At 60.1% G+C, this 21885-nt stretch overlaps 9 protein-coding genes across 9 annotated transcripts; 4 read left to right on the top strand and 5 right to left on the bottom strand.

The window, feature by feature from the left end:
* Window positions 1–2492: 2492 nt before the first annotated feature.
* Window positions 2493–4552, bottom strand: CMQ_3850 (vacuolar protein sorting-associated protein vps17; the record flags this gene model as incomplete). The annotated part of the gene is made up of 3 exons (XM_014319788.1): window positions 2493–3373; window positions 3436–3859; window positions 3986–4552. 3 exons carry the CDS (start codon window positions 4550–4552, stop codon window positions 2493–2495), a joined length of 1872 nt encoding a protein of 623 aa, XP_014175263.1.
* A 597-nt stretch (window positions 4553–5149) lies between these two features.
* On the top strand, window positions 5150–7803 carry CMQ_3520 (translation elongation factor; the record flags this gene model as incomplete). The annotated part of the gene is made up of 3 exons (XM_014319458.1): window positions 5150–5293; window positions 5361–5421; window positions 5477–7803. The coding sequence occupies 3 exons, from the start codon at window positions 5150–5152 to the stop codon at window positions 7801–7803; spliced, it is 2532 nt and encodes an 843-aa protein (XP_014174933.1).
* A 185-nt stretch (window positions 7804–7988) lies between these two features.
* Window positions 7989–8948, top strand: CMQ_3652 (cyclin domain containing protein; the record flags this gene model as incomplete). The annotated part of the gene is made up of 1 exon (XM_014319590.1): window positions 7989–8948. One exon carries the CDS (start codon window positions 7989–7991, stop codon window positions 8946–8948), a length of 960 nt encoding a protein of 319 aa, XP_014175065.1.
* Window positions 8949–9178: 230 nt separating this feature from the next.
* On the bottom strand, window positions 9179–11129 carry CMQ_3906 (uncharacterized protein; the record flags this gene model as incomplete). Its single annotated transcript, XM_014319844.1, has 2 exons — window positions 9179–11044; window positions 11106–11129. The coding sequence occupies 2 exons, from the start codon at window positions 11127–11129 to the stop codon at window positions 9179–9181; spliced, it is 1890 nt and encodes a 629-aa protein (XP_014175319.1).
* Window positions 11130–11961: 832 nt separating this feature from the next.
* Window positions 11962–16133, top strand: CMQ_3809 (gram domain containing protein; the record flags this gene model as incomplete). The annotated part of the gene is made up of 3 exons (XM_014319747.1): window positions 11962–12239; window positions 12576–15361; window positions 15421–16133. The coding sequence occupies 3 exons, from the start codon at window positions 11962–11964 to the stop codon at window positions 16131–16133; spliced, it is 3777 nt and encodes a 1258-aa protein (XP_014175222.1).
* Window positions 16134–17021: 888 nt separating this feature from the next.
* CMQ_3971 (uncharacterized protein) lies at window positions 17022–17249 on the bottom strand (the record flags this gene model as incomplete). Its single annotated transcript, XM_014319909.1, has 1 exon — window positions 17022–17249. The coding sequence occupies one exon, from the start codon at window positions 17247–17249 to the stop codon at window positions 17022–17024; it is 228 nt and encodes a 75-aa protein (XP_014175384.1).
* A 711-nt stretch (window positions 17250–17960) lies between these two features.
* Window positions 17961–18158, bottom strand: CMQ_4134 (uncharacterized protein; the record flags this gene model as incomplete). Its single annotated transcript, XM_014320072.1, has 1 exon — window positions 17961–18158. One exon carries the CDS (start codon window positions 18156–18158, stop codon window positions 17961–17963), a length of 198 nt encoding a protein of 65 aa, XP_014175547.1.
* Window positions 18159–18326: 168 nt separating this feature from the next.
* Window positions 18327–19418, bottom strand: CMQ_4078 (uncharacterized protein; the record flags this gene model as incomplete). The annotated part of the gene is made up of 2 exons (XM_014320016.1): window positions 18327–18466; window positions 19157–19418. 2 exons carry the CDS (start codon window positions 19416–19418, stop codon window positions 18327–18329), a joined length of 402 nt encoding a protein of 133 aa, XP_014175491.1.
* A 294-nt stretch (window positions 19419–19712) lies between these two features.
* On the top strand, window positions 19713–21545 carry CMQ_3896 (uncharacterized protein; the record flags this gene model as incomplete). The annotated part of the gene is made up of 1 exon (XM_014319834.1): window positions 19713–21545. The coding sequence occupies one exon, from the start codon at window positions 19713–19715 to the stop codon at window positions 21543–21545; it is 1833 nt and encodes a 610-aa protein (XP_014175309.1).
* Between the last annotated feature and the right edge of the window lie 340 nt (window positions 21546–21885).

The raw sequence follows: 21885 nt of genomic DNA, 5'->3' as shown, positions 1-21885 counted from the left end.
TCGCGTAATAAGCTCCAGTACGTCGTAGGTTCGTTCTGTATGTACGAGCAGGATGGAAGCAGGATGCTCACGGTTTCCTGCAGGAGCTTCACATCATCGTTTTGCCGGCATACAATGTAGAAAGCCCAATACGTGGGGAAGGAGCTCTCGAGTGCCTCGCCAACCCTTCATGACTTCCCAATTGGTACAGTTTCGTGCCATTTGCATGTCCGAGACGGCAGGAGCGCCCTACCAGCTGCCACTGCTCGCGATGCAAGTCCAGTGTGGCGTTCAGGGAGTGCATTAGGGAGACCTAAAGAGGAGTGGTCTGGACCCGTAGCCTGATAGGCGGCCCTTGGGCTGTAAGATGCATTGCAAATACATAGTCATTGAGCAAGGCTCGTGGGCGGCTACTTGGGCGGTACCCTGGAAAATGCTACTATGTGCACTGCATGGCATAGATGACCTGTCACATTTCACAGCGCAATAGGAGCTGCGCGATTCAGATATGGACGGCAAGTCGAGACCGAAGATAAGACGCAAATGCAACGCGACTCATTGTCCAATAATGCCATGCACAGAGGCCGACTGCGGTGTAAGTTGATGGGCTGACTGCATCGAGCCGTCCCTCGAGTTTTCTGGACAGTCGAGTCTGGATTCAATGGCTGGAGCTGGTCATTGGTGTGTGCGCATTCGTAGCGTCCAGTGTGTGGCCGCCCAGAGGCGCATGAAGCAGATCTGTGGTTGCAGATGGGCCTTTCGACATTGCCCTAGCGCATTGGCCGTTGCCGCTTACAATGCTGCCTCACTGGCGCTAACGAGCCTGAAGCTACATAGTACTGGTAAGAACTCATCTCTCGAGGCGTCTCATCTTCTCGTCTTTTACGGCCAGAAACCGAGTCTTCCGATGAGCAGCAGGTCCAGACAGAGACAGCATGACGACGTCATCGCTTGACTCGTGCTTATTGTTTTTCGCTTTTCACTTCACCCCTTTTGCTCTCCACCTCTGGTACTGAGCGAGCTCCTGCAGGTGCCGCCATGCAGTAGTCGTGTGCTCGGCAGGAGCTCATACTGTCAGAGCGCCGAGGTCGCCGAGCAGAGATATAGCTGCATGCTTTGTTCCGTGCCATTTCTCTGTAAAATCACATTATTGTTATTCTCCGACTATTTTATTGATTATGAGGGGTGCCGCTCCAACAAACTGTACGACGTAACAAGATAGAAAGAGGGACGTCAATTCTCTTAACAGGAAGGCGCTTCAAGACTGCCTGTCGTCAAAAACTGTACGTAAATTGGGTTGTACGGTCACGAGTAGCACGGTTCTTAGACGAAAGTGTACCCAAACTGGTCTGCGGTGTATTTTTGAGTGAAACCGCTGGTAATTTCCCTGTCCGTTCTCGCTCTCTTTCCTCGACATTTTTCATCTTCTGATGCACAGTACGTTGTAGAGCATGAGTACTCGTAATATCACCCCCTGTTCTTAGCTGTTTGCCCATTCCCCTTCCAGTCTGTCCGTGATTCCACTATTCGTGCTAGCCTTTGTTGCGCGTCGTTATTTCCTAACCGCTTTGACGAAATTGAACTCTTGACAATCCCCGTCGAAACTCTGGTCATTTATGCTCTCTACCCAGTACTTTACTAAACCTGCAATTCTACGTCACGCGTCGAGATAAAACCTAACATGTCAGCGCTTGCTGCAGGTGATATGTAGCCGACGGCGATATTCTGGCGCCCTGATGTCGTGAATGCTGCCTGGATTATGCTGGTTCTGGCCGGCATTGTCAATTGGGTTGGGCATCATGCCGGTCAAGCATGCCATACAGTGGGCCAAGTCTTGTGCGTCAATCGATCCTCCTGGAGTGGGAAGAAGGCAAGAGCGCGGCGTTACGAGGCATGTTCTCGGGTCCCAGTTTGGTGCTCGTCTCGGCCAATGGTAAGATACCTTGCAGTTTCCGGCGCGGACTGCTCAATCTTTCTCAAAACTCTTTCTATCCGCCACCGGGCTGTTGCCCTGTTTGGATGTAGGATCAGACAGGCCACACCACATGTTGAAGCGAGCACACCGCAAACGAATGACATCGTGCTAGAAACGGCCATTGTCCCATAAACATGAACCGGACATCGTTCCATCAGGCAGCAATGGTGCAATACAGGGAGAACGTGAGAAGACTGCATATGTTCGTCGGGGACATCGGCCACGCAACAGTCGATCCGAGGGAGTGGTTTTAGATACAGAGAGCAAATAGAGATACAGAATTTTGTGTTGAAAACAAGTAGTGTGAGACACGAGGGACGAGCCGCCTTCTGGACATGAAATACTCAACTACATGGTCCAGGCAGTCCCTCTCTTCTGCATCGAATGGTGATGTCTGCCTCCTTGCCAACATGGAAAGCCGTTGTTGCATGTCGTAATGGAATGATGCCGCAGAAACAAGAAATGAAACAAGCATGTTACTGAAACAAGGAAAACAGTGACAAGAGCCGCCGTCGCGCCTCGCCCCCTCGTTAGGCAATCAGAACGTGCTCGTAGCCAACCGGCTGGCCGCATTCCGCGCATCCACCCGGTCGTCGTCCTCTTCTTCGCTGACGGCTCCTATTAAGCCCTTTAGCAGTCCTGAGCCAGCAACGCCAGCGACGGAGCCGCTGGCGCCATCAAAGTCCTCGGTGCCGTCGTCGCCCGTTGTGGTGTTGACAGAACCACGGCCGAGAAGGGCGTCGGAGCGACGCGGTACGCCGCTCCAGGCGTCGCCTTTGGGGCCCTGGCTGGAGGCCAGGTTGACGCGACGCACGGTAGCGGGATGAGACTCGCGGTTGAGGCGGCTGAGGCCACCGGAGTTGTCGATGCTGCGGATGTCGCCACGGACAGTCTCGAGCAGCGACAGAGTACGGCGCTCGGCCTCGATCTCGCGGATGACAAACTCGCGGATGCTGAGGCGCAGGTCGGCAGACGTGCGGGCGAACCAGCGGCGACGCTCATAGACGAGGTTGTGGGTCACGCGCGCTGTCTTTTGCATCAGCTCTGACTCGTGCCGGTGGGCGTCGGCGTGCGCGGCAATGGCCTCGTCGACCTTCTCGCGACGCACGTTCGAGCTGGCCTTGAGTCGGTCGGCTGCGTTGAGCCGGCTGCGCGAGTTCTCCTGTGCCTGCAGCAGTTCGCGGACCAGCAGCTGGCGATTTGTCAGCGTCTCCTTGAAGATCAGCGCGTCTGTCGAGTGGTATGCCAGCGGGTCGCCCAGAGTCGTCGCCTCCGCCGTCGCCTGCGCCGCTTGGTAGTCGCCTGCCGTCTGGATCACCTTGCCCAGCTTCCGGTATGCGTTTGCCAGCCCCGGGTGCAGCTCCTGCACGTTCATGGCGCCCAGCTTGACACCAAAGTCCGACTCGGCCAGTCCCAGTCCTGGGAACGGTCAGGTCAGCAAGCAGCTTCACAGGTAAAAGGCCCCTCGATTAAACACACACCTCTTCGGGCCTTGACGAGCTTGTCCACCTTGTGACCGGCATCCATGGTGCCAAGGTAAAACAGCTTGACTGCGGGCCGCGCCTGCTGCAGCTCAGGCGTGTCGTCAGCCGGAGGGGCAAACTGCTTGAGGATCTTGCGGCGCACGCCCGTCGCCGGCTGCCTCTTCTTGTGCATGGGGCTGTAGCCAAAGTCGCTCTCGGCAAACAGGACCATTTCGTCGTCGTGCATCAGGACCTCGTTGCTGCACACGTAGTTGAGCCAGCGCTGCATCAACGCTTTCACGCGGGCCTCGTCCTCCTCCGTGCCGGCACCGGCCGATGTCAAGGCCGGTGGTACTGCAGGCACGAGGGCTTCGGGGTTGGCCGATATAAGGTGTTCTGCTAGCTTTTCGAACTCTGAGTGCAGACGGCGAATGTCACGTATCTGCGTGGTTCGAAAGCTGGGGAGGTTTGTCTGATAACCGTCTATTAGCAGAGGAGCAATTGGCAGAGAAGCATACGGCAAAGTAAGGGGAACGAAAGCCGATAAAAGCACAGGAAAGCTGCTTACATGGACGTCAAACCGCAAAATGGGGTCTTTGCGGCCGGTGCGCTCCAGTGCGGTGATCTTGGCCTGGAGCTTGTACTTGGGCTGAGGCAGCCGTTGAGGCCCAGCAGCGACCAGAGGATCGGTAGCGGTCTCGCTGGAAAATCTGGAGGATTCATTCGGTTGGGGAGGGAGTGGACCTTGGCCATATTGCTGATGCTGTTGCTGCGGCGGCGGCAGCTGTTGGAACTGTTCCTGGCGATTGTACTGCGCAGCAGAGTCGCCATCATAGCCGGGGCCGACCAAGGTCTCGGCTAAGCTCCCATCCGTATATGTGTTGGTGTTGGACCGGACGCTGGTGGCAGTTTCTGGACGCTGATAGTCAGGGTTGTCCGAGCCAAAGATGCCGGCATCGGATCGGTCCGACCCCGAGGCGATATGAGCGGTATCAAACGGCTGCTGATACGGCGACTGCGACGGATCGGACGCTGGCCGAAAGCCGGTCTGGTGGCGGCGGGGAGATGCCTCGGGAGATCCCCAGGGATCGACACCGGCGTTGTCGGAATCGTTGATAGAGGCGCTGTAGTCCATGTTGGAGGAGAGTATGGAATTGCTGTGGTGGCAGGAGTACGTCCGTGTGGTGCCAATGTAGGGGCAGGTGTCGTGGTGTCGTGGACTGCTGATCCAGTCTGGTCGCAAGGTGAGGTGAGAAAGCTGGTGAGAGTCAATTAAATGCCTGATAATGGAGCAGTGTCTATTGCGAGGTCGCACAGCTGCAAGTAGACCGATTGGCTGCCTTTGAAGCCTGCTCTGAAAAGTTCCGACCGCTTGACTCCAGCCCGACGACGGTGGGAGCAGGAAACAGGAGGCTCGCGGGGGGAGGTGGACTTTTCGGTGCGCTGAGTGGCCGTTGATGCTGGCGGTAGCTTCGTTGCCGGCTGCCTTGGCTTTTGGTGAGCAAAGGTCTGCGCTACAGGAGAGAAAGTGGCTGAGACGTGGCGTCAAAAGGGTGGAGGCGGACAAAGAGCTCGCAGTGGGTCCTTATCAGGTGACTGCGATTATGCAGTGAACGTTAAGCAGTGGCTGAAGAACTGGGCGGGAAGGTGTAGGCATCAGGCATGAAGCTCTAAAGGTCACCGAGCTGGTATGATTATCCAGAAGACAGCTGCGCGATGTTGCCGAGGGCGTATGCTGTTGCTTTCTCTGGCTGGCGTCCAGAAGACAAGCATCAGCCTGCGTTTCGTCCGAGCAGCACATTCTAGCGGGCCGGCGTACTACGATGCGAAAATCGAGGACATACGAAATGTCGGGATTATTGCCCATGTGGATGCGGTAGGTGAATCGCGCTGAGAATGACACTTGAATAAGACGTGTCCGATGCTGACCTATGCTGTTGCAGGGCAAGACGACAACCACAGAGCGCATGCTCTACTATAGCGGAGTGACTCGGCATCTGGGGAGTATGTGTATACGTGTTGGTTATGGCCTAGCCTGTTACTAACGCAGCTGCTGCAGACGTGGACCATGGCGACACAATTACGGACTTTCTGCCCCTGGAGCGACAGAGGGGTATCACGATCCAGTCGGCGGCCATCAGCTTCAACTGGCCTCCGCGACAGCACCTGGCGGAGGGGGTAAATGCCAAGACGATTAACCTGATCGACACGCCGGGACACCAGGACTTTCGGTTTGAGGTGGACCGGTGCCTTCCGGTGCTGGACGGAGCGGTATGCATCATCGACGCGGTCAAGGGGGTGGAGGCGCACACGGAGCGAGTGTGGTCGTCGGCACAGCGGTACGGAGTGCCGCGGATCGTATACGTCAACAAGCTAGACCGCGATGGGGCATCATTCAAGCGAGCGGTGCTGGACGTGGCGTCACGACTAAATGCATATCCGCTGGTGTGCCAGCTGCCGCTATGGGAGAAGGAAGACAGCTTCGTGGGGGTAGTGGACGTGATCCGACGGCGGGCGATGAAGTGGACGGCGAGCGGGACGTGCACGCTGGTGCCGGAGGCGGCGGTGCGCAGCAACGAGCGGTTGTGGGAGGAACTGGAGACGGCGCGGACGCGGCTGGTGGAGCGGCTATGCGAGGACGACGATGAGCTGGTGGAAGCGTTTGCCGAGGTGGGAGCAGACCTGCCGGCAGACATGATCGTGGACAGCATTCGACGAGTGGTGCGCAACAGCGGCGGGCTCGTGGTGCCGGTGTTTGCGGGCTCGAGCCTGCGCAACATTGGCGTGGAGCCGCTGCTGGACGCGATCGTGGACTATCTGCCAAGCCCGCAACAGGCGCCGGACGTGAAGGTGCAGGTGGGGGGCTCGGAGACGATGACGCTGGGCGAGGCGCTGCGAGCACACGACGACGGGCGGGCGAAGACGGCGAAGACGACGAAGACGACACAGCAACACCATCCGTCGGTGGGCGCGGTGGCGTCGGTGTTTAAGGTGGTCAACGACCCGGCGCTCTTTCCGGGGACGCACGGGATGCTGACGTTTGTGCGGGTGTACCACGGGGCGCTGCACAAAAACGCGCAGGTGTGGAACGCCAACCTGGGCCTGTTTGAGAAGCCGTTTCAGATTGTGCAGGTGGCGGCGGCGCAGGTAGGCGAGATCCCGTATTTGTCGCCGGGACAGATCGGAGCGGTGACGGGCCTCAAGGCGGCACGGACGGGCGACACGCTGCACATTCTGCCGAGCCATAGCCGGGGAATGCCGGTGGCGCGGTTGCGGACGATGACGATCCGACCGGCAGAGATGCGGCCGGCGGTGGCATTTGTGTCGGCCGAGGCATACGGCACGAGCGAGACGAAGCGGCTGGAGGAGGCGCTGGGCAAGCTGTCGCGCGAGGACCCGAGCCTGCGGTGGAGTAAGGACGAGAAGCTCGACACATTTGTGCTGTCGGGCATGGGGACGCTGCACCTGGACATTGCCATTGACCGGCTCAAGACGACGTACAAGGTCAACGCAGCGTTCAGCGACGTGCAGGTCGACTACAAGGAGTGTCTGACGGCGGCGACGGCGCGGCATCACAGCGTGTACGACCGGGTGATTGCGAACAAGGCGGGACGAGCGGGCTGCACGGCGACGATTGCGCCGTTGAAGGGGGGGGGGGAGAGGGAAGAAGCGGGAGAGATGGAATACAGGCGCACAATCGATCGTGACGGCAACGTGTACGAGATCCGGTTCACGACGGCCAGCGGCAGGCTCCCGTTTGACGCAGACGAGCTCAGCCGGCAGCTGTTCAGCGGCGCATACGGGGCGATGGCACGAGGGCCCCGACGTGGATCTCCGCTGCATGGTTGCCGGGTGGTGCTCGAGTTTGACGTCGAGGCAGACTATGGCGGCGCGGGCACGGAGGGTCACGTGGTCAATGCGGCGCTGCAAGCGGTGCGCGGGGCACTGCGTGAGGCGCACAGCCACGGCACGGTGGCGGTGCTAGAGCCGGTGATGCTGGTGCACATTGGGTGTCCGGATGACAGCGCAGGCGCGATCCAGCGCGACATCACGGGGTCGCGCGGCGGGTTCGTGCACGAGGTGCGAGAGGGAGGGAGTGGTCGACCAAGTGCCGAAGCCGAAAAAGGCGAAAGTACCGAAAGTGCCGAAAAGACCATCAATCTCGGGCAGGTGTACGCGCCGGCCGACCCATACGAATCTGTACAGTCGCTGCGGGCGACCAAGCGCGGCGTGACGCGCATGCTGGAAATTGTGGCGCGTGTGCCGCTCAAGGAGATGCTCTCGTACGACAGCCGGCTGCGCAGTATGACGGGCGGGTGGCACTCGCTGACGATGGTGCTGGACAGCTTTGAAAGGGTGATGGGTTCGCGCGAGAAGAACGTGTAGTATTCGATGACGTCAGCATTTGATCATAAGAAGTACAGAGTACGGAGTACGACTCCGTAGAAACGCGCCTTCCCGTTGGGGATCCACTGTAATTGGCAGCTTGGAGGCTCGAAATAAAAAATGAACTAACGCACTCTGCACTCAACTCTGTACCCTTTTTCTGTCTCTGCTCACGCCCACGACCGATGTCGCACATCACGAACCCGCTGGCATCGTCGGCCCAGCTGGTGCGCTGCCAGACGCGCATGGCAGCGCTGGGGCAGCCGGCGGAGCTGCTGGACGTCGTGTTCTTTGCGGTGCAGTGCCTGACGCAGGCGGCCGGCCTGCTGCTGGAGCTGCCGCAGTCGACGACGGCGCGGGCCTGCGTGGTGCTGGCACGATACTGGCTGGTGGTGCCGGGTTTTCTGGCGACCGCAGACGGTGATGGCGACGACGGCATCGACTACCTGCACGTCTCGGCGGCCGCGCTGTACGTGGTGGCCAAGACGGGCGCCGCGCCGCGATCGGCTCGCGACCTGGCCAACGTGTACGCCTATCTCGGCGCGACCGTGGACTTCTGGGGCTGCCAGACCGACAGAGATGACGATGCGCGAGACCGCAGCCGGAGCTACCTCGCCGACGCCGCGTATGTGGCCTTTCACGATCGCGTGCTCGCCCTCGAGGCCCGTCTGCTCTGCGCCCTCGGCTTCGACACCCACGTGGCCCTGCCGCATCCGCTGGCCATCACCTACCTTCAGGCAATGGACTTTCTCGCTGTCGACAGCAGCAACAACAACAACAGCAAAGCCCCAGCCGACGCCGGCTCGCCCGCCCACACGCTCGCCCGTCGCGCCGTCGCTTACCTCAATACTGCGCTGCTCAGCCCCCAGCTGCTCTACCTCACACATCAGCCGCACGAGCTCGCCGTCGCGGCCGTCTACAGTGCCGCTCGTGACGGCGCCTGCCACTTGCCGCCCGGCACGCCCTGGTGGCTCGTCTTCGACGTCGACCGCGAGACCCTCGGCTTCCTCGCTGTCGCTCTGCGCAGCGTCGCCTCCTGGGCCGATACCCTGCAACGGTCGCCGTCGTCGCTGCTGACCGGTGGCATCGTTACCCGGCGGCGTGTCGCCGAGGCCGCCGCTGCCTGGGAGACGATCCCGTCGTGATGGTATTTTTGGCAGCTTAGTCAGCAAGATTCGAGCAAACTCGACACCACACACTATCAAACTCAAACACACATGACTGAACGACTTATACTGTACATATTACCAATGAGAATAGCATGGAAAAATAAATCAATAATCGCTTTTCGCTTCAATACTCGTCTCGCTGCTCGTTCTCTAACCCGCGTGGTATCTTGGTATCTCGTATCTGGTCTGCACCTCCACGCAACTCCTCACCGAGGCGTCGTTGTCCCATCGGAAGCCGACGGTCCCTGCCCCTGGATCTGGGCACCCTTGCGTGCCTTGGCGTCCGCCTTGAGCTTCTCCCACTTGTCGCGGTACCGCTGCAGCGTCTTCTCCTGGTGTGCCCGTTCCTTCTCCGACGCTTCAAGCTGCCGCAGCGCCCGTGTCAGCTCTATTTCCAGTTCCGTCATCCGCTTTGGGATCTCGTCGGAAGGAGCACCAACACCACCTCCTCCTCCATACTCCATCACCGGCCGCCCACCCATAGCGCTCGCTGATAGTGGCGATCCCGGCCGCATCAGCCGCATGCTTTCCTGCAGCGCCATGTGCGAGTGCTGTGCGCTCGCCTCGAACGCGTGCAGCCGCTTGCTCAGCTTGTCCAGCATGTCCTTGAGGCTCTGGTTCTCAATGTATAGCTCCTCGACCACGTGCTGCGCCTCGCGTCCACCGCCCCGGACTGCCCGCCGCCCGTTCTGCTGCGAATCCTTCGCGTCAATAAACGCGTCTTCGTCGCCATGGTCCAGCAGCTCCTCTTCGCCATGCACCGACGCCGCCATCCGCCGCCTCTCCTTCTGGTCGAAGCTGAGGATGTTGGCGTACGACGCCGTGTGGCCCGTCCGCGGCACCACGTAGAACGAGTCCATCGCACTGTGTCCGTCGCGGCCGATCGCCCGCAGCGCCGCCTTGGAATAGATCTTGGACAGTTCCGGCTCGGCCCCAAACGACGGCGGCGACGTCGGCAGCATCACAGACGGCGGCCTGCTTCGCCGTCGCTGCGGTGGGATGGGATGTGGTGCCGTCTGCTGCTCGACCGGCGGTTGCTCTGTGGCGTCGCCTCCGCCTGCCACACTGCCCGGCTCCTCGGCGATGAGCGGCAGTCCTGCAAAGGCAAGCGGCGCCGACAGCCGGTTGATGAAGCTGCCAAACCGGCTGTAGAACCGGGAGAATCCGTCATCCGGAGCCGAGACGGCCGTGGCCGTGTTCGTTGTCGCCTGGTCCTCGTCCCAGCTCTTTTGGCTCAGATGGCCCTCGCTCTTCTCGGCGCTCAGCCGCGACGGCACCGCTGCCACCGACGCGTGACCCGGCGGCACCCAGCTCGGCTTCCCGTCCGGCAGCTGTTGCAGCACGCTCTGCATGTGCGTCCGCGACCCGTCCGGGCTGCCGCCCAGCTGGCCGTCCAGATTGCCGGGCGCCTGCTCATTGGACATGCTGGGCGCTGCTGGCTGCCCGCGGTGTCGTCCCCGGATGCCTCGCGCCGATGCCAAATTGTTGGCAATCGACGACGACAGCTCGCGCGTCGCCGGGTATCGCCGCTGCGGCTGAGAAGACGGGGACGATCCCAGCGCACTGGCCATCGCTGCTGCGCCCGCTTGATGTGCTGCTGCTGTCGCCGACATGGACACTGCCGCCGCCGAGCCTGTTCTGCCCGCTTCCGTCTGGTCGAAGCCCGTCTGGCCCTCTGCCCGCGATCGGCTCGCATTCGAGAACTCGCCCCGCGATACTACGCCCGACACAGATGCCGTCGTCGTTCTGCTGGCTCCTCCTGCTGCCGTGCTTGCTGTTCCATCCTTCTCGTTCGCTGTGTCACCCCCCACTTCCTGCTGCTGCTGCTGCTGCTTCTGCTCCTGCTGCTGTTTCTTCTGCTGTTGTGTCGGGTGTTCGATCGAGTATCGCAGCAGCCGGGACAACCGTTCGTGGTGCTGCTCGAGCAGCTTCAGCGTTCGTAGAGCCTCTGTGCTGGCGGTGGTCTGAGCTGCCGTGGCAAACTCGCCCGCCGCAAGTGCATGCTCTGTGACCGCAACGGTCGTGTCCAGTGAATGGGTGGCTATGGACGCCTCTCGTGCGTGGTCGTGCGCCTGGTTCAGCTGGTCAGCAGACAAATGAGAACAGACCGCTGCTTGACCAATCGTAAGATACCTTGATCAGCGGGGATGCCTCCATGGTTGCCCGCGACTACGACGGACGAGCTGCAAAAAGAAGACTCTGTGTCGAGAGATGGGAATTCGACGCAATGGCCCGGAAGCGGGATTCGTGGCTGGAAAGAGCGGCTGACAGCGGTTTGCTCGCAGCCTTGCGATTGTGGTGGTGAATGTCGATTGTCGAATGTCGGGAAGACTCGAAAGGGTGTGGAGATCGTGTTACGGCGTATATAATCAGGCCGTATACGCACTGTATGCGAGTCTACTCACAAATACTTTGCTTTTACTCATGTCAGCCAGAGTCCCCGTCTCGTTCAGAGACGTCGTAATACGCTACAGCCACACAGTGCAGATACTTTGGCACAGCTTATCCGGAATAGCGCTAAGACGACAGGGGAAAGAAGCTCCAGTAGCAAGAAGGCGCAGTACAGTTCGAGAGGGGGTCGTTGGCTCTTTCCGTTTCTAGGCCGGGCAGTACGAGAATGACAGCATCGCGGATTTGTTTCACGATCTGTTCTCTGTTTTTGTTTTTTCCTCCCCTCTCCTAGCTCTCTCTGGCCCATTCGTCTCTCTCGGTCGCTTCGCCAAGTGTTCTAAAGCGCTTCTTCTCTCCGTATTATCCCTCTGTCGTATTCGAATGTTCAGTCCTGGACAAAAGAGGGCAAATGATCTGATAGCCAGTTAAGGCATCTGAATAGTCTAGACGGATCTCTGGGTACGCTCTGCAGCTAGACGGAAGCAGGCATCAGCCCTCGAGGGTGTGAGATCGATTGCGGTTGGCTGCCTGTCAGCCTCACGGCTCCCACGACCCGAACCCGACCCGAATCTGGCTCTAATACAAAACGCCTGCAGCCATGATAGAAACGAACATAAGCGCAGCCAGCAGCCCGTCGACGAACGGCAGCCACAAGAAACATCTGATCCCGCGGTCCATCTCCGTCAGGCGGCGGCGGAAGTCGCTTAGCAGCGGCCACAGCAGCGGCAACGGCAGCCTCAACGACACCACAATGTCTCCGCAGTCACGCGGTCGTGATGTTCGAAGCCGCGATGCGCCAGACGGGAGCGACGGCGACGAATCCCTCAGCCAGGCGGACGAGAGAGGAGCCGCAGCAGGGGCGTCTGCCACAGACCTGTAAGCAAGCAACTAACCAATTTACCCTATTCTCGTTTTTATTACCCTGTGGATCCGCCATTACACGAACGCACTTGGTGCAGCCAAGAAACGCCGGGAAAGACGAGAAATACGAGAGCGGCGCGGAGATGATGAAAAGGGGATCCGGTCAAGTCTGGTGGCCGCTCTGCACAAGAGCTCCGCTTTTGAAGGAGCCTCTCCTGCTCTTTGAGACCGCTCTTTCTAGCTGCCGCTTTCTGCTCCCACCGCCTCGCCGACCATTCTGGCACTGATTGCTTTTTTTCTTGCTTCTGTCCCCACAAAGCTTCTTCCTAGCTCTGACTTGTTTTGTCACAGTCCACTGCCAGCGCCCCTTTCCAGCCACCCGTCCCAGATCGGATACCTCACGACGTCATCGCCGCTAGTCCAGGCGGAATACGTCCACGGAGTCCGGACGCCGACTCAGTCAGATTACGAGAGGCTCGGGCGAACCTCCACCCTGTCCGCCAAGCCCACCAACTCTGGTGCTTTTGTCCCGACCTCCACCGTCACCATCCAGACCGGCCTTGCGCCTCCCCCGTCCAAAGTACGAAGATCCCCGTCGCCCGCTGGCCGTTTCCGCGACGTCTTCAAGTCTCGGAAGAGCTCTAGCACGGCCAACTCCAGTCCGGAGCGGGAGCGACAGCATCCCGACCACAACCAGCTCGATCGGAGCATCAAGAGCCCAGAAACCCGAAACCCGAACATCTCGGCGGCCCCATCTCCAGTCGCCCCTCCTCCCGTACAGACACCCATCCCCGACGCGTCTTCGGCCGAGGGCGCAAATCACAACGGCGAGCCATCTGATGCGTCCAGAGTAAAGGCGGCAGACCGATTTCGCCGTCTCTCCAAGGGCCAGAAGATCGAGACCGGCCTGATTGCGGTGCGGCCAGAGACCCCACCCTCAAGCGAGACGTCTGCCCCTGTCATCGTCAACACTCCTCCCACACCAACCGAGTCGATCCACCCAGTGGCTCTCTCTGGCACTCGGCACAGAGCATCCCCAGGCACGGCCACCCTTCCATCGATCGACGCCCCCAATGCATCCCCTGCTGCTTCCATAAGCAGCAGCAGCATGATTTCGCAGAGACGAGCACGTGCAGGATCTCTCGGACCAAGCAAGCTGTCCAACTATACGCTTGCCCCTATCTCACCGAACCCCGACTACGGACAGGCCGGCCAGACGACCCCCTCGAGCGGCTTCTTCTCGTCTATGTTCTCGGTTGCACAGAATGCTACAAACAGTCTGAGCAACGCCGTCACCAACACCAACATCTCCAGTCCGTGGAACAGCAACAACAAGAAGCCGGGGACGACCACGTCGGGCAGAGAATACGACGCCGACGACGGACAGGAAGCCGAGGGTGTCGAGGTAGAGTCTTCTCTCGATCTCGGTCTAGCACCTTCTCTCACCTCATCGCAGCCGAAAGAGCCTGCGGTGAAGACGCTTGGTCTTGGAGACCTCAGCCTGAGCCAGCTGGGCATTATCGACCAGCCAGAAGAAGAAGAAGAAACAAAGGCAGCAGTGGCCATACCGCCCGCCGCACACGTGCAATCCAGGATGTCGGAAGGCGGGTTTGAGTCGAGACGGCGGTCGGAGTCGGCTCCTGCTGACCCGTCCATCCTAAACAACCCGTCCGAACAGGAGGAACATGGCGCCGACGATGCGGCGTTGCTGGCCGTTCGGCCGTTGTCTGTGTCGGATGGGACCGGCCACGAAGATGGCACGCCGCCGACGACCAGCATAAATGGCGACAAGGAAAAGGCCTTTGCGCTCCATCGCTCCGGCAGTGCAAAGAGCGCGCACGGGCGGCGGAGAGGCCGCAACAGCTCGGCTGCGAAGGGCGGTGCGTCGAATACGATCGCGGCTGCAGTTGCGGCGGCCAACCTCTCGGGCGTCAACCCAACGGTGCCGGGGAACGCGCCCAAGCTGACGGGCTTCGCGGTGGCCAGCAAGAAGCGGAACCGCGAGTTTCACAACCTGTTCAAGAGCGTGCCCGACGACGACTATCTCATCGAGGACTACAGCTGTGCTCTGCAGCGCGAGATTCTGGCGCACGGGCGCCTTTACGTATCGGAGGGCTACATCTGCTTCAGCAGCAACATTCTCGGCTGGGTGACGACGCTGGTGATGAGCTTCGACGAGGTGGTGTCGGTGGAGAAGCGGAGCACGGCTCTCGTGTTCAAGAACGGGCTGATGATCTCGACGCTGCACGCGAAGCACATCTTTGCCAGTTTCGCGAGCCGAGACTCGACATACGACCTGATTGTCAAGATCTGGAAGCTCGGCCACCCCAGCCTGCAGAGCTCGCTGAACGGAGTGCACATTGACGAGACGGGCGGTGACAAGACGGAGAAGATCGAGGACCGGGGCGATGTGTCTGTCGAGAGCCGCAGTCTTTCAGCATCGGAGGACGAGAGCGAAGACGACTCGGACGAGGTGTACGACGAGGATGCGGAAGACGAGGATATGCACGAGACGGCATACGTGTCGGATGCAGGCGGCGCAGCGGCCGACACAGGCGCCGAGAAGGCGGTGACGCGCAAGACGTCTGGCACAGCGTCGAACGGAGCGGCGGCCGACAAGCCCAAGGACGCGACGGCACCGGCAGCAGGCGGCGACTTCCCCGGCCCTCTGACGCATGCGGCGACCGACTGCGGCGACACAGGGTCGCACTACGACAGGATCCTCGCAGACGATGTGATTGGGGCGCCGCTGGGGAAGGTGTTCGGCTACGTGTTTGGAGCGACGTCGGCGACGTGGATGATCAAGTGGCTGTCGAACGACCAGAAGTGCCTGGACGTGCAGGTGTCGGACAAGAAGGGCCTGGGCCCGGATAATAAGACGCGGACGATATCGTACGTCAAGCCGCTGAACGCGCCGATCGGGCCGAAGCAGACCAAGTGCATCGTGACAGAGACGGTGGAGGCGATTGATTTTGACAAGGCGATCAACGTGACGTGCGCGACGCAGACGCCAGATGTGCCGAGCGGCAATGTGTTTACGGTCAAGACCAAGTACTGCTTCTCGTGGGCAGAGAACAACGCGACGCGGGTGCAGATCAACTGCACGATTGAGTGGACGGGGAAGAGCTGGTTGAAAGGTGAGCTTGCGTTTTGTGTTCTGTGTTCTGTGTTCTGCAGACTTTGCTAACAGGTGCAGCACCGATCGAAAAGGGGGCCAACGACGGCCAGACGCAGTACTCCAAAGACCTGTTTGCGAGCCTGAAGGAGGCGCTCTTGTCGTCGTCACGGTCGCGTGCCGTGGCAGGCGAAGATGGGCCGGGAGCCAAGGGCCGGAAAAAGGGACGAAAAGGCAAGCCGGCTCCATTGTCGGGACCGACACGCGAAGTCGAGAGCGTGGCCAAGAAGCCGGAAGTTAAGGCAGACTGGGGGCCATTGGAGCCGGTACGCGGGTTGGTCGAGCCGCTGATGGACGTTGTGCAGCCGCTGCTGACGGGCAACGTGATGTACGGGCTGCTGGTCGGGCTGCTGGTGGCAGCATGGTTCGGCTTTGGCTTAACGTCACGCCGACAGCCGCCGATGGGACAGCCGGGACAGCTGGGATACGGCGGCAGCAGCAGCGATCTCGGCTACCGGGCAGCCTATCCGGAGCGTGTGGCCGCGTACGACGAGATCTGGCAGCGCGAGGAGAGCGAGCTCTGGAGCTGGTTGGAGGAGCGGGTCGGACTCGACCGACGGATGGACGGTGCCAGCGCCGGTTCGAAGAGGGGGATGGACGCCCGAGTGGTCCAGGACAAGCTGCACGACGATCCGATGGACAGCCGGGACATTCAGGAGGCTATCCGCGTGACGGAGGAGAAGCTCCGGGTTCTCCGGTCCGTGGTCGAGCGGCAGGCCGGCGGCAGTGCTTGAGGGCTTTGTCATTCATTACCAGCGGTTTCTTTCCTGTTGCGTCTACTGTTGCATTTACTTTGCCTCTACTGTACTCTCTTTCCTTTGTATCTGTCTCTCCTACTGTTCTCATCCGGCCGTTCTCTCGTTCGCACGGCTCATTTGGCGCCCAACTCTTGTATGATTACCACCAGTTGCAAGATCAGCATTATCCGGTATTATTATATCCGTTGTCTTCCTCCTGTCGCCTTGCGAGTACTGCCGACTGTCTCGTGCAGCCCCACCTCGCGTGATCCTCCTGTCCACGATGTCAGCCACGATGCCGACGCCGCGCTACGTGGCTTTCCAGGCCATGTCACCGACATCCGTCCCACGTCGAAGAGCAACAGCAGCAGCAACAGCAGCACAGCACACAAATTCGGGTTGCCATGGCCGTCTTAGCCTTTGCAGGAAGAAAGAGCGATGTACCCCGGATTTGGCGCGCTCCTGCCTCCGTCGGGCCAATCGGAAAGAAGGAGCAAGGGTTGTGGGCAAATCTTACGAGCAGAGTGGTGGTGGCAGACGTATCTTACCATTAGGCTCTCTCGCTGCTCATCTCAAGAGGCTAGCCTCGTTCTGACCCGCCGACGATGCGGAGAATCCAACTGACGGCCGAGGGGCCGAGACGAAACGAGGCCCCTTCTGTGTCTCCGCCAGTGTGTCGAGCAGCAACGTAATTCCACACGGACACGACAACACAGGCTAGATAGGTTCTGGGCCTCCCACGCACATTGGGCCCCAGGAGGCCGAAAAACGCTCGTTCCACAGGGTGGATGGATCGGCAGCACTGGGATGCCAACGAGAGCGCCCACGATGTCGTCGTGAGGCAGCAGCAGCAACAGCAGCAGCAGCAGCAGCAACGACGCGTTGTCACGATCGGCCCTGTCTGCTCCATAATAGCCGGCGACGGCTGGCGCGAGGTTGCAGCAGCAGCAAGATCGGCCACGAGAAACAAAGCTCTGTGCGTCCATACAGGACGGCCACGACGTCCTGGACATCCTGTGGCGTGATAGGCTCGTACTCGTAGGCCGGCGAGCGTTGTGGTACGATTGCGTGCCAGACCTGTCCCGAGACAGGCTCAATCAATTTCCAAGACATTATAAACAAGCGAAAGAACGTCAGCCTGGTCATGCAGCCATCTGGACTGACCGGACAGACCGGACTGACCGGAGAGCTGAACCTCTGCGCAGAGCCAGCGGTGTACGGAGTACGCGACAAGACTGAGAGGCCCGCAAGTTACTCCTAGGGTGTAGACACGACAGCCATACGGGGAGCCGAATTGAGCGCCCCCCAGCAGGCGGACCAGGCGAGATGCTTCCTGTGAGTCAGGAACGTCTCTTTTTCATGGCCAATGCGATTTTGGCAAAGTGCACCTGTTTGGGAACTGCTGACCGACGTGGTTGGGCTCCTGCGGCCAGCTGCGGCCTCTCTGCGCCCTGTCGGGGCTTTGGAAGCTGTTGCATGGGCAAAGATGCAGAAATGCCTAACAGCAGCCCTGAACCGGTTGCCGAGACGGTGTTCGCCCCAAACTAGTCCTAAGATACGAGCAGCTCCCAGACAGGCGGGGGGCTACCCACATAGGATGCCGAGGGAGCCAATTGACAGGCGCCAGCACACGTTCGCTTCAGACGGCCGAGTCGTGTTTTGTTCTGGTCCAATGGCTGGTTTCCATTCCTGCGGCCATGTCGCCATGTCTCTGCCCCATCTGGGCAAATGTGTCATTTCTCTTGGCTGCGAGGTCGGAGACGGACTGCTACCGATGGACGGTAGCAATGCGTCTTACCTGTCCTTTCTCGCGATAAGAGGCTGTTACCTATCGCCTGCCAGGATGCATACGGTGCCGGTCACGTTTCCTAGTCTCGGAGACGGAGTTTTTGGACGAGCCGAGAGCGGCCACTGAGGACGCGGTGTGCACCGTTGCGCTTGGGCATCGACGAGCGAGCAGCCGGGACGCATGCGGTCGTCATCGAGCCGATCAGGAGCAGCGAGGCGGAGACATTCGTTCATCGGCGCGCGGTGGAGCAGGCCGGTGTCGATCGAGCCAAGGGCCGAGGCAGATCCGATGTATCGAATATCGAGTATCGAGTATCGAATATCGGAAATCAAAAATCAGAAAGGCAAAAATAGACGCCAGATGACGCTCGCACGACAGTGTTGGCACAGCAGGAGGAGTCGTCAGCAGGCATCTGCCGAGAGGCCCGAGTGGACGCAGCTGCTGCTCAGCACAGCCCGAGACGTCGTGCCCAGGATCGTCGCAGAGGCACTCGTACAGACGCGAGCAGTGGCGTTGGGTAGCAGTCGAAACGGCCGGGAAGCTGTGATTGGTGCTGGCGACGGCAAAAAACGGTGGTATTGGCTGCCGCGTGGGCGAATATGGGTCTGCAGCCACTGGCGGCACTTTAGGAGCGCATAACAAGCGGCCGCGATGTGCTGGTGTCGACGGACTCGATGCAGAGAGACAGCGAGTGAAAGAAGAAAAAATGAACAACAAACCAAAAGAACAACAGATGCCCAAGAGCTCGATTGAGAAATCTGGCAATTGACACGTGGAGGCAGGCGCAGGAACCAGAAGGGGAAAGAACGGGCGAAGGACGAGGGATGGAAAACTCTGAAGGCCATGCTGACTTGCTGACTTAAGCATAGTAAGATAAGATGCGGCTTGTTGAGGAAGCAGTGAGGCAGGCTGTCGGACAGTGCCGTCGCCCAATTCCGACGAGTCGTCACTTCCTCGTGTTCTTTTTTCTTTTTTGTCTTTTTTGCTCTTTTCTTTTTTGCTCTTTTTTCTTTTTCCTGACTCTTTTTTTCTCATCCTTCCCCTTCTCCGCCCACTTTCCCATCTCCCCTGAAGCTGCAACCGCAAATAGCGCTGCCGAGCAGCTTCTGGCGTGCTGCTAGCGCATCGCAGTGGGGAGACCCAGGACGGTCCAGCAGCCCACAGTGGGCCCACTCGTTGCCACCAAGCCGTCAGCACTCCGTTTTGGGGCCATTCCCCGCTATCGACTTACACTGGCACTGGACCCGATCGTCTTCCTGTCGGCCGCCCTGACCCCCATCCTCCCGTTTTGCGTACTCGTACTCGTAGGAGGTCTGTCTCAGCCACTGTACCGACCCCCCCCCCCTTCTGCCTTCTCGTGGATCCATGCCATCCCGCGGGCTCGGTTTGTCTGACTTGGTCCTTTCCCTCGTTCCGTCTCTCGATTGCACCACGCCCCTCCTTCTCCCGTCAGAACGGCCATATATGCCTCGTCCCGACACCATCTTGTGCATTTTGGCATCTCTACGGAGTGCACAAAATACATATACTGCCACACGTCCAGCCGATCCTTGGCCGATTCATACTTGCCTTTTGCCTTTTCGCACTTATCTTGCATACAGCACGTTGAGCGGCCCACAGCCATACAAACGTGTCGCCCTGCATCTTATGCTCATCTACACGGAGAGGAGCTGCCGGCTTCCAGCAGACACCTGTCGACTCCATCTATAACAAGACCGGGCCACGGCCTCTCTTCGCATCTCTCCCTTCCTTCTGCACAGCACACACAGACACCCGACAGACAGACGATGCTGTCGATACAAAAGCACAGCTCTGGCCACAGCACGACGTCCAGCTGCGGATCTGGGAGCAGCCGACGCAGCAGTGAGTCGTATGCCTCATCGCAGAGCACGGCTCTCACGTCCGTCCTGATCGGCTACTCGCCGCGGACGCTGGAGAAGACGACAGCATCAGCAGCAGCACAAGCACAAGCACAAGCATCAACACCCATGTCCACGGTTTCTCCACGGTCCGTCACGTATGCCCAAGGGGTTCGTGGCGGTCAAGACGTCCCTCGGTTCCAGCTGCCCTGCTACGACGACCTCTCGCCGTCGACACGATGCTGTCCGCGCGCCTCGACCGATACGTACGCGTCCAGCAACGAGGACGAGTCCGAGAACGAGGCAGACGAGCGCGAGGCCGAGCAGCGCGCAGATGCAGACCTGGCGTACGGCTACGACCCGGCGGACCTGTCACCGTATGCGAGCGGCTACGCATCGCAGCGCTACGGCGACAGCTACGGCGACGACGGCGACGACGGCGACGAGCCGGTGATCCCACCGCTGCCCGAATACCGACACGAGGTAGTCGATGGCACGGTGAGGCCGACAACGCCGCACGGGTTCGCGCAGTTGTTTCCCAGCGTCGATCGCATGTCGATCCGCCACGACGAGTTCACGACGGACGGCAACATGAATCTGCGCGTCGACATGACCGTGTCAGGCGGCACGACCGCGAGCGGTGGCCGCCGACGGCCGACATCCTACCAGCTCTTCCACCTGCGCATGTATGATCTCGCGCGGCGCGAGTTCTCGCTGCGGCGATACTGCCGCGACTCGGGCCGCGAGGTCTGCAATGCCAAGCTGGTGTACGACGAGCCCAGCACGACCTGCCGGCCGAACCAGGACCAGAACCGGAGCCGGCGAAGCAGCTATGGCGGCAGCGGAGGACCAACAGCCTTGCAGCGATCCATGACGACGGCGTTGCGGTCGCTGGGCGGCAGCTCAAAGCCATCGCTGGCTCGGTCAACCTCGTCCTTCTCCTCGCTCTTTGACCGGCGCAGCAGAGACGGCAGTGCCGACGTCCGGCCGGCAGCACGACCCCGGCCGACAAACACGGTCAAGCTCGAGTTTAGCAACTATGCACGCGTCGACGTGACGTATCGTGCCGGCGTCGACTACAGCAGCAGCAGTAGCAGCAGCAGCAGCAGCCACCACAGCCACAGCAGCCACCACAGCCACAGCAGCCACAACAGCCACAGCCACAACAGCCACACAGGGCCGACCACCACAGCCTACTACGACTTTGAGTGGTGGGGCCATCGGTACACGTGGAAGCGGGTGTCGGAACGTCATCTGCCCGGCATGGTGCAGTTCCATCTGCTGCGGGACTACGACGCCGGCGACGACGAGGCCGACGTGCCGGTAATCGCACACATCGTGCCAGAGCCGCGGTCGCCGAACCAGGAGGCGGCCGACGAGGCAGCCGGCGGCTGGGTGCCGCCTTGTCACATGTGGATCAGCGAGCGGTCGGTGCTGGAAGCCATAACCGACGTGGCTGACGTCATCATGGCCACCGGCCTGGTCGCCCTGGTCGACGACACCATCCGTGACCGCTGGCCGACGGCCGACGTGCGACGGGCCCGCGAACAGGCCTCGGCCATGCGCAGCGCCCGGAGCAGCAGCTGTAGCAGCAGTGGTGGCAGCAGCAGCAGGAGCAGCAGGAGCAAGAACAGCGGCAGCAAGAACAACAACAGCGGCCCGCGCGCCCTCATGCACCTCTTTCATCGCCGAGGCAGTAGCGGCAGCAGTCCTCATGCGTCCAGCCCGCTGCGGAACGCACAGCCGATCAGCGCATATTGATGTTGATGTCGATGTTTACGAGCGGGCGTTTCTTTCGGATTGGGAAATGGGAGTAGAAAAACACAAATCACGTGCTCGATGCGGCACTTATAATACGGATGGCACACAGCCTGGTTTTTTCCTTTGTTCTGCATCTCGGATATCCGCGGGCTTCATGGATGGCGGCGTCTTTCTTCGGGCCTTGGCCTCACGATCTCTTACCTTTCCTTTGTCCGGTACGACTATACCTCGTTGTATGAGATCTCCTTTGTATTCCTGAGACTGCCAGGATCTAGTATTAGCAATCAGAGACTTGGTAGACAGCAATCGCACACACGTCTGCTCCTCGCTGATGAATGTC

This window comes from Grosmannia clavigera, assembly GCF_000143105.1.
Source record: "Grosmannia clavigera kw1407 unplaced genomic scaffold GCSC_113, whole genome shotgun sequence".
NCBI classification, from domain to species: Eukaryota; Fungi; Ascomycota; class Sordariomycetes; order Ophiostomatales; family Ophiostomataceae; genus Leptographium; species Leptographium clavigerum.
This window is presented reverse-complemented; position numbering and strand designations above follow the sequence as displayed.